Raw genomic sequence first — 11,682 nt, 5'->3', positions numbered from 1 at the left:
TTTTGAGACGGAGTCTCGCTCTGTCACCCAGGCTGGAGTGCAGTGGCATGATCTCGGCTCACTGCAAGCTCCGCCTCCCGGGTTCATGCCATTCTCCTGCCTCAGCCTCCCGAGTAGCTGGGACTACAGGCACCCGCCACTATGCCTGGCTAATTTTTTTGTATTTTTAGTAGAGACGGGGTTTCACCGTGTTAGCCAGGATAGTCTTGATCTCCTGACTTCGTGATTCGCCCGTCTCAGCCTCCCAAAGTGCTGGGATTATAGGCTTGAGCGCCCAGCCAATTTAAAACTTTTTTAATCATGTGGTTCAATAGAATTCCTAAAGTCCACTGTGGCCCACAGACACTAGATGAAGAAAAATCCCTGCTCGAGACAGTGTTCAAGTAAAATGCAGTTAGAAATGGAAGAAAATTGGATAGTTCATGGTTGACTTTTTTCTGAGAAGTTTTGTTATGTTCATTTATTTGAGGTCCTGTGGTCTCTGATTTTTTCCCACATATTTTAAAAGCCACTCAAGATCATGAACTGATACCTGAAAGAAAAATGAAGTAGGCAGAAGGAAATGCAACATCATTCTTTGGGTGCCTAAGTCCTATATACTGGGCAAACTATCTCACTGAAACCTCACAATACAAGAAAGAAAGGAAAGGAAATTAAGTAAAGCTGAAGTATGTCCTTTACCTTCACTCAATAAATTAAAGGATAAGCCACGATGTTAAACTATCTTTTTCTTTCTTTAAAATTTTAGATTCAGGGGGTACGTGTACAGGTTTGTGGCAAGGGTGTAGGGCATGGTGCTAAGGTCTGGGCTTCTATTGATCCCATGACCCAAACAGTGAGCACAGAACCCAACAGAAAGTTTTTCTGCCCTTGCCTCCCTTCCTCTCTCTAGCAGTCCCCAGTGTCTATTGTTTCCATGTTTATGTCCATATATGGCCAATGTTTAGCTCCCACTTGTAAGTGAAAATGTGGTACTTGATTTTCTGCTTCTGCATTAATTTGCTTAGGATAATGGCCTTCAGCTGCATTCATGTTGCTGTAAACGACATTATTTCATTCTTTTTAATGGCTGCATAGTATTCTGTGGTGTATATGTACAACATTTTCTTTATTCAACCCACCAACGATGGGACACGTAGGCTGATTCCATGTATTTGCTATTGTGAATGATACTGTGATAACCATATGAGTACAGGTATCTTTTTGGTAGAATAATTTATTTTCCTTTGTGTATATATATCCAGTAATAGAAGGGCTGAGTCAAATGATTGTTCTATTAGTTCTTTGAGAAATCTCCAAACTGCTTTCCACAGGGGCTGATTTGCATTCCCATCAACAGTCTATAAGCATTCTCTTTTCTCCACAACCTTGACAACATCTGTTAGTTTTCGACTTTTTAATAACGGCCATTCTGCTGTGAGATGGTATCTCATTGTGGTTTTGATTTGCATTTCTCTAAGTGATGTGAGCATTTTTTCATATTTGTTGTCTGCTTGTATGTCTTTTAAGAAGTGTCTGTTCATGTCCTTTAGCCCACTTTTCAATGGGGTTATCTGTTTCTTTTCCTGTTATTTAGGAAAATTTAACAAGAAAACTATAAGCTCTAAGTAAAGAAAACCTTAAAAAAAAAAAATCGCACCTGGCTAGAGGTCATAAAACAAGAACAAAAAAAATGGAGAATCATACCAGGTTCCTGGAGACAAAGACTGAATCATCTAATATGAAATTAATACAACTCTAAAATACATATGGAAAAATATATTGTACAAAAACTGCAAAAACTTTAACATATAATTCAGCATAAATATATTCCACCAATTACTAAGACTATTATAATGCTACTGTAATAATTAAAACACTGGATGCTAGCACAATAAATCAGTAGAACAAAGCCTTGAAACAGACCCAACTCTCTATGAGAACTTAATATAGAATACAACTGGGATTTCAATTAAATGGAAGAAGGATTACTCAATAAAAGGTATGACAAAATCAGCCAATCATTCTGAAGAATAAAGGTATACCCGCACCTTACATCACATAAAATATAAAATAATTAAACATATACCTCCCTCCCTTTTTTTTTTCTTCAGATGGAGTTTCGCTCTTGTTGCCCAGGCTGGAGTGCAATAGTGTGATCTCGGCTCACTGCAACCTCCGCCTCCTGGGTTCAAGCGATTCTCCTGCCTCAGCCTCCCAAGTATCTGGGATTACAGGCATGCACGACCATGTCTGGCTAATTTGGTATTTTTAGTAGAGATGGGGTTTCTCCATGTTAGTCAGGCTGTTCTCGACTCTTGACCTCATGTGATCCACCCACCTCAGCCTCCCGAAGTGCTGGGATTACAGGCATGAGCTTGGCCAACATACACTTTTTTAAAAAAACATAAGTATTGAAGACATATATGTAACTTTGCGTTAGGAAGGTCTGCCTAGTCAGAAAAAAAACAAAACAAAACAAAAAAAGAAAACCCACCTAGAATTCATGAAGCAGGGGTAAAAATGACTAGTTAAGAAACATTTCTGAATGGCTAAATGCAACAAAATCAAAAGTGAGAGGCTGGGAGAAAATCGTTACATAGGATGAAATGTTAATATTGCTATCACATAAAGTACTCTCACAACTTAGGAAAAAGACAGGCTGGATACAGTGGTTAATACCTGTAGTCTCAGCACTTTGGGAGGCTGAAGCAGGACCAGCCTAGGCAACATAGCAAGGATCCACCTCTTCCAAAAAAAAAAAAAATTATCTGGGTGCAGTGGTACTCCCCCGTAGTCCCAGCTACTACTGGGCTGGTTGAGGTTGGAGGACTGCTTCAGCTGGAGAGGTTGAGGTTGCAGTGAGCTGTGATCACATCACTGCACTCCAGTCTGGGCAACAGAGCAAGACCCCGTCTCCAGGAAAAGCAAACAACAAACAAGTCAGGAAAAAGACAATTCAAAAGGAAAAGATCCAAAGGATCTGAAAAGATCTGTTAAAGATCCACACAGAAAAGGCACTGATAAGTCAAACATACGAAAAGTTGCTCAACTTCATTGGTCATGAGGGAATTACAATTTACAACAAGGAAACAGCCATTTTTTTCACATCAAATTGCCAAAACACTAAAACAAATATAACAAGCCCAAAATATGAATTTATTTTGGAGTTAGAAATTATAGAGTCTACTGATGGAGGTGAGGCTGAGGAATTGTACACAATTATAGTGAAAAATTTTTTTAACTAAATGTTTATCAATAAAGAGATTAGTTAAGAAAATTATAGTGCTTATTTTCATGAGAATAGATGAATGTTGCTAAAAGAAACAAAGTAGACTACCAATTGTTATAGTCTCCCATTTTTGTGAAATATACATCTTTGGTGGGGAAGAGGATGTTCTTTCAAGGTTTCAAGTATCATGTACTTAAAACCATCGACTTGTGGCCATGTATTATTAATTTGGTTACTTTTAACAAATCTCACTGAACTGAATGGTATTTTAAGTCCCTTTTCCCAAAAAAATTGGGGTTTAAAAACTTAATTTCTATATACCTCCTAGTTTATTACACTTTGGCTTAGCATTTCATAATAAAAGGTTAATGCTATCATCAGCAGATTTGATGCAGGACATTTCTTCCAGATAGTTTAGGGAAGTATTGAATACACTGATTTAAAAGATTTTAAGTAAAAACTGCAGAAAGACTCTTAACTTGTAACATATATAATAAAGGTTTTCTTTTGCCCCTACAGCTTGTCATTTAAATTTTATTTATGATGGTATTTTGCCTGCTTTTGTTGCTTGTAAATGAAAAACTGTAGTCACATTTAACAAGCATTTATTCTACAGTTTCTGATTTCTATTTGATATGCTTAGCAATGCTTTCCTATCCAAGATTATACAATTATCTGTATTTCTTTCTAGTTTATATTTCTAATTTTTATATTATTAATATTGCCAATCATGGGATTTTAGCATATGTTAATTATCTATTGATTGGATGATTTATCCTTTCTTCATGGCCCAATGTATTTTAGACTCAGGTCCAAAAGTTAATAAAATGCCAGTATTTCTAAAACAGCACCTAGGTATAATCCTACCCTTGAATAAAATCTGTCATTTTGCTGTGCAAAATTATAAAAAGATTAACCATTAACATCAATCAATAGCAGAGAAGGGATGTTATCAAAAACCATTCAACTATCAAAAATAAAGACTGTCAAATAAAAGGACATTCACCCAAACTCAGAAATAAGAACAAAAGGATACCTATTAATCTTGAATGGATTTTAGGCTTACGTTTGAAATAAACAGCATTACCTAGGCGTTCGAAGTTAAAGATGAATTATAAGTCTAACGTGAATACAGGAACCTAAATCTTACTTTTTTGGGGAACCTACCTCATTCAAATGTAATAAACTACATTCCTCAAATATTCCATAAATTCAGACTTCACTAAATTTAAACTAGATTCTTCCATTCTCTGAATATCTTATTCCAAATAAATATTAGGTAATAATACAAATCTAAAGTTTAAAAAGAGTGGTAACAATTTCAGGAAGGTTTCTTGAATGACTTCTTTTAATAGGGCCCAGCTCACCAGTGTGTCTTAAGAATGAGAATATAGTCACTTGTCAATTACCTGGGCTAACAGTAGGTGGGTGAGGGGATGAGGGAATAAGAATGGAAGATGGGACAGGTCACTTATCTCTAAAAGTAAAAGGTTCTTAGAACAAAACTAGTCAATGATACAAAATAGATTTATCACAACTTTAAAATCAAAATTAGTATTTGTAAACACACTATTAACACTCCCACACATTATCTAAAATCCCAAAAATAATACAAGTATAATGATTTAAGAATATTAAATGTGAAATCATTTGCCAAGTCTTTTTTTTTTTTTTTTAATATTAGAACAGGACGGATATGGACACAGACAGTTCCAGCTGCCTCCTCCTTTCCTTTCCCTTCACTTATTCTTCACCCACAAGACAGAATCCATCAGGGATCTACCACCACAACCACAGGAGGAGGGTTCACTTCGTCTTAACCACATAGCCAGCCATATTTAAGGAGCCCCACATCAAAAAAAAAAAAAAAAAAAGGGAAGAGGTTAAGAATTTCCCACAAAACAGGCAGCTTCTAATATGTAATTTTTGGTTACAACTTAAACTTTCATTAATTACAATATATGGTTTGGGTTTTTTTAAACCATATTTAAGCTGCAAGCCAGTTCATTCAAACCTAAACAATGAAGGGTTATTTTAGTAGTCTGGAAGCTTAGAGAGAACTTTTACATAATTCAGATTTGATTCTTAGCAATCCTAGGAGATAAGACAGAGCAGGTATTATATCCATCTCACAAATGAGGAAACCCAGCCTAGACTGACAGAATGAGAACTGCATTCTAGGTCTTGTGCCTCCATAGGGTCTGCCACACTTCCACAGAAAACAAATGATACAAAGCCTTATCATCTGATTTATCCAGTAAAACATTAAGAATTTACAGCTTGGCCGGGCGCAGTGGCTCATGCCTGTAATCCCAGCACTTTGGGAGGCCAAGGTGGGCTGATCACGAGGTCAGGAGATCGAGACCATCCTGGCTAATACGGTGAAACCCCCTCTCTACTAAAATACTAAAAATTAGCCAGGCGTGGTAGCACACACCTGTAGTCCCAGCTACTCGGGAGGCTGAGGCAGGAGAATCACTTGAACCTGGGAGGTGGAGGTTGCAGTGAGCCAAGATTGGGTCACTGCACTCCAGCCTGGAGGACAGTGAGACTCCGACTCAAAACAAAAAAAAAAAGAATTAACAGCTTGAGTCAACTTTGCAGGAACATACTATATAAACTGAACTACACTTACAAGTGCATTAAATGAATAGGATATCAAGTAAATTGTATTTTACATCCTTAATTTGATCTCATTCTTATGGACAGATTTCAGTCTTTTTTTTTTTTTTTTTTTTTTTTTGAGACGGAGTCTTGCTCTGTAGCCCGGGCTGGAGTGCAGTGGCCGGATCTCAGCTCACTGCAAGCTCCGCCTCCCGGGTTTAACGCCATTCTCCTGCCTCAGCCTCCAGAGTAGCTGGGACCACAGGCGCCCGCCACCTCGCCCGGCTAGTTTTTTGTATTTTTTAGTAGAGACGGGGTTTCACCATGTTAGCCAGGATGGTCTCGATCTCCTGACCTCGTGATCCGCCCGTCTCGGCCTCCCAAAGTGCTGGGATTACAGGCTTGAGCCACCGAGATTTCAGTCTTAATGGAATTGGTTTTTAGTGCTTCTGAAGTAAAAATTTTAGGCAGTAGTTTTGCTTCTCTACCTTGTTATAGAATGGCATCTCCACAAATGTATATTTGATGACATACAAAGGTTGATGGGCAGGCAGAGTTCAAAATTTGCTGCATGGATTGGTGGGCAAAACAGGGGCTAGGGTTTTTAAAGGAATATACACCATTAAAATAAACAAAAGACATAATTTTCCACAGAAGTCACCAAAGAATCAAAATATGTAGGCCAATAAGTGCATGACTTTAGCCTTTTATTTTTCCCGGTCACTTTAAACAATTATAAAATGGATAGAAAAAGTTTCATCTTTTGTTAGGTTTGCTTAAAGATTCAGCAGCAAAATGCAAGTTTTTAGTTTTTTGTTTTGTTTTTTTTGAGACGGAGTCTTGCTCTGTTGCCAGACTGGAGCGCAGTGGTGCAATCCTGGCTCACTGCAGCCTCCAACTCCCAGGTTCAAACAATTCTCCTGCTTCAGGCTACCAAGAAGCTGGGACTACAGGTGTGCGCCACCAGGCCCAGCTAATTTTTGTATTTTTAGTAGAGACAGGTTTCCCCATGTTGGCCAGGATGGTCTCAATCTCTTGATCTCTTGGTCTGCCCGCCTCACTCTCCAAAAGTGCTGGGGTTACAGGCGTCAGCCACCATGCCCAGCCAAGTTTTTAATTTCTAACTAGCAGCATGTTTTACTACTGTAGTATTTTTACCATTAACATTAGGTTGTGATATGTTTCATCTGAAAAATTATAAAACTTACCTCACAATCAGGGCATACAATTGTGGTGCATTCTTCAGTCATTAACAAGCATAGTTCACAAAAAGCATGTCCACATTGAAGTTCACAGTGGTGACCTATTCATGAAATTCTTAATTATTATTTTGATGACTATTATTATTGCAACAGGGTCTTGCTCTGTTGCCCAGGCTGGAGTGCAGTGGCACCAGCTCACTGCGGCCTCCACCTCTGGGGCTCAAGGGATCCTCCTACTTCAGCTTCCCAAGTAGCTGGGACTACAGGTGTGTTCCAATACACCCGGCTAATTTTACTGATGAAATTCTATTGTGATTAAACTGCCCACGGTGTGTTAATGTTGAATGGGCAATACTGATCAAAGGGAAATTCAAAGAGGATCCTACTGTACAGGAAAAGATACCTACTAGAGTTTGAAATGGTTGACTTATTGAATATAAATCAGGAGTAACCAACTATTCAGGTCAGAAGGAAGAAAAATCAAGAAGAAAAACCAAGAAGAGCTATGTAATAGCAACTGCATTAATTCAGATAGCTATTTTGTACCTAGAATACTTTGAATCTGCCATATCTTATAATTATACAAAGTGCTCTGACACATTTTATTTTGTTATTTGTAAATATTACAGTTAAATGGGCTAGAGATGAAATAGCATTTTGGAGATTTGGTTAACTAAATGGTATAATCCAGACTCCAATCTAGTTCTGTTTCCAAGTCTAACATTCTACCTGACTGACCATACTGCCATCTACTACTTTATATTTCCCATCCTGTGAAGAGGTCAAGAAGGGCCAAAACGGTGGCCAAAATGAGACACTGGCAAGACCGTGCTCTTAGAATTACTTAAGACATTGGAAAGGCCAGAAGCCAGATGCTACTATTATCACACACCCACAACTCACAAACTCAGCATTTATGAAAGGAAATATCATAACTTGATTGAAAACCTAATATCATGATTAAATGCTCTAAGAATTTGAAGTTTATAATAAACAACATTTGTTTTAGCTACATAATTTCAAAAGGCTGTCATTTTTTAAGTTTTGCAAGAAAACAAAAAGGGAAAAAAGCTAGATAAAAATCAGTCATCTTTTACTAGCAAAATAATTACAGAGTTCTTGCTGAATTATAATAATTGCATTAATTTTACTTATTTATTCATTCATTCATTCTGAGATGCACCACGATCTCGGTTCACTGTCAATTCCGCCTCCTGAGTTCACGCGATTCTCCTGCCTCGGCCTCCGGAGTAGCTGAGATTACAGGTGTGCGCCAGCATGCCTGGCTAATTTTTTTTTTATTTTTAGTAAAGATGGGGTTTCCCCATGTTACCCAGGCTGGTCTTGATCTCCTGACCTCAAGTGATCCACCCACCTAGGCCTCCCAAAGTGCTGGAACTACAGGCGTGAGCCACTGTGCCCGGCCTTGCATTTATTTTATTTTTTAAAAAACTTTACAAGTTTCCCAGCCAACTGAAATACCTGAAACTTGCTTACAACCATGGTAAATTTTAAAGCCCTATTTAACTTCCAGAGATAACATCGCCAAAGAAATAAAAACACTTATCTGTTACTATAAAATTTCTGATACTGAATAACTCAAAATAACTTGCGGTATATTACACCTTAAAAAGCACTTTCAGGATTCTATACACATAACCACTACTTCTCCAACTTAGTTTTTCTAAGCATAATACTAATGTATGAAAGAAGTACTCATTTTAAAAGGTTGTGTTCTAGAACTTTATTCCATAATTCTAATTTCATTCAAAAATGGAGATTTTCTACGTAACGGTAGCAGTGATCAAACCCCAAGTAGGAGAAACTTGGTTCTCCACTGAAATCACAACTTTTTCTGCAGAGGCTCACATCTCAGAGTCCATCTTGACAAGAATGAGAAAACTGATCGAATGACCCTAACTTTTAAAGTATAAACAATTACACCAGGTAATATGAATTTTCAGTAGCTCCAGGTATTTTAAGTTACATTAAAATAACTTGAATCAGCTGGGCGCGGTGGCTCACGCCTGTAATCCCAGCACTTTGGGAGGCCAAGATTGGCGGATCACCAGGTAAGGAAATCGAGACCATCCTGGCTAACACGGTGAAACCCTGTCTCTACTAAATATACAAAAAATTAGCTGGGCGTGGTGGCGGGAGCCTGCACTCCCAGCTATTCGGGAGGCTGAGGGCAGGAGAATGGCGTGAACCCGGGAGGTGCAGCTTTCAGTGAGCAGAGATCGCGCCACTGCACTCCAGCCTGGGTGACAGAGCAAGACTCCATCTCAAAGAAAAAAAAAAAACTAATAAAGAAATAAATAACTTGAACCTATGATCACTTGAGTAGATTATAGATGAACAGACCAATAGTAATGCAGTGTATTTTTCCCTTCACGTATAAAGACCAACACACACACACACACACACACACACACACCCCACAAGGTGCACAAAAGAAACTATCATTTTCCAAACAGTGCTTTAGGCCAATGTGAGCCATAATGTAAAAAACAAACAAAACACCACAGAAACAAAAAAAAACGCTAACAACAAAATCCAAAACCATTTCACAGTGGTTTACTTGTTACTCCTACAACAAAAACTACACAAGAAAATCAACTTTCGTTCCTTCTTCATGACAAAACAATGGGCTACAACTTACGTCTACTTTTGCATGAACCCGCTAACCTGCCGTGTGAGGGGTAGATTAAAGCCACCCAGGCCCCCATCCTCCCGGCTGGAGGGTCAATGAGGCCTGGATGGGGAAGTGGAGAAAGCCGTGAAAGGTATCAGGTGCCGCCCTAAGCAACCCAAACACGTCCCTTTTGGGGCAGCTGCAGGAGGCCTGTGACGCAGTTTCCGGGACACCAGGATTGGATGCAGCTGAGCAAGCCTCACGCGCCCACCAGCTCACCTGGCCCCCAGCCCTCCCTCCAGGCTGCCTCCCCGCTAGGTGGGCCCTTGGGTTCCTCACCGGATGCTCTGGATACCCTCCTTCCACACCTGGTGCACTGGATTTCAGCGGCACCCCAGTGCTGACTCTTCCTCCCCATCCGCTGGTAGGCAGACCGGGAAGGCCCAGTCTTCGAAGGCTCTGCCGCCATCGCTGTCTTCTTCTTCTGGAACAACCGCCGAGTGCTAGTCCCGGCAGCCCTCGCGGCAGCAACCAATCATTGGAGGCCAGCACCTGCAGCTAGCCAAACAGTGGGCCGGGAGGTTAAAGCCCGCCCCCAAGCTTGCTCCTGATAGGGCTGGGGCTGTTTTCCGTTATCCTGGGAGGTACCACTCCTAGAAGGGGCGCCTTGTGGCCGTTAAGGGCAGTTCACTTTTACATTCTACCCAAAGAGTCACCACTTTAGCGCCTTTAATCATCACAAATTAAAATGTCGCATATTATTACTTACATTGTGAGTGACTTTATAAATAATAATCATCTGTATTGAAGCAGTCCCCTTTCCCTATTATGTGTCAGGGCCAGAAGCCCTAAACCTGTGTGCTGGGGGCATCCAGGGCTTGGCTAATAGGAGCTGGAGTGGAGAAGCTCATCAGTAGCCATTGATGGGGTAGATGCAGTGAACGCTTTCAAATTAAGGAGTGCTCATCATTACTAACTGCTGTTGAGCCTAGTAACATACAAGGCAGAGGGCCGAGAGTGGTTGGGGATGTTAAGAATGTATGAACTAACAGGTTTCTGCTTGAGAGGTATATAACTCCATTTAAAAAACCCAGTAACTTCCGCCAAAATAGCTAAGTGTTATATGTCTGACGTGTGTTAGAGATAATAAGAATTACTGCCTTCTGGGCCGGGCACGGTGGCTCACGCCTGTAATCCCAGCCCTTTGGGAGGCCCAGGCAGGCGGATCACGAGCTCAGTAGATCAAGACCATCCTGGCTAACATGGTGAAACCCCATCTCTACTAAAAATAAAAATAAAAATAAAAATTAGCCAGGAGTGGCGGTGGGCGCCTGTAGTCCCAGCTACTCAGGAAGCTGAGGCAGGAGAATGGCGTGAACCCGGGAGGCGGAGCTTGCAGTGAGCTGAGATCGCGCCACTGCACTCCAGCCTGGGCGACAGAGCGAGACTCCATCTCAAAAACAAACAAAAGAATTACTGCCTTCTGAAGAAATGAAGTCAGTATGGTCTACGGTGGTATGAAAAGTCTTCCTAGAGGATATAGGGTTTGCACTAGACCTCTCGACGTAGGTAGTACTTACAGGAGTAAACAAGAAATAAGGGATTTGAAGAATAAAGACCACATCAGCGAGGGAAGGTAGATGGAAGACACAGTGGCTTCTTGAGAATTTAAAGACCATTTAGCCAGAGTATGAGTTTCCTTAAAGTAAGCTTCTTTGGAGAGGTATGTCAGGGAAGAATTTCAGAGAATCTCCAGTGTCAGGCTGAGGAGTTTGAACTCTACTCTTTAAGCAGTAGAGTGCATGACACGTTTTGTGAGCAAGGAATGAAGTAATCTGGTAGAAAGGTGGCAGGTGTATTTCAAACAAAACACCTGGAGGTGGCACAGTTGCCTTTTGCTGCTAAGAATAAAGCCTGCCCATATTCCTCATTTTCTTTTCTTTTTTTTTTTTTTTTTTTTTTTTTTTAAGACGGAGTTTGCTCTGTCGCCCAGACTGGAGTGCAGTGGTGCAATCTCAGTGCACTGCAAC

General features: G+C 40.1%; 1 protein-coding gene across 2 annotated transcripts in view; it reads right to left on the bottom strand.

Moving 5' to 3' along the window:
• Positions 1 to 10,167, bottom strand: part of RNF17 (ring finger protein 17) — a 112,122-nt gene extending 101,955 nt beyond the window's left edge. For both annotated transcript variants that reach the window (XM_025364399.1, XM_025364400.1), the window contains exons 1-2: positions 9,992 to 10,167; positions 7,024 to 7,118 (exon numbers count right to left, since the gene is read on the bottom strand). In XM_025364399.1, the coding sequence (XP_025220184.1) occupies positions 7,024 to 7,118; positions 9,992 to 10,121 (225 nt within the window). In that variant the 5' untranslated portion in view covers positions 10,122 to 10,167. The remainder of the gene's footprint in view (positions 1 to 7,023; positions 7,119 to 9,991) is intronic.
• Between the last annotated feature and the right edge of the window lie 1,515 nt (positions 10,168 to 11,682).

This window comes from Theropithecus gelada, chromosome 17 (genome assembly GCF_003255815.1).
Source record: "Theropithecus gelada isolate Dixy chromosome 17, Tgel_1.0, whole genome shotgun sequence".
NCBI lineage: Eukaryota > Metazoa > Chordata > Mammalia > Primates > Cercopithecidae > Theropithecus > Theropithecus gelada.
Note: the sequence above shows the minus strand (reverse complement) of the source record. Positions and strands in the feature narration are given on the sequence as shown.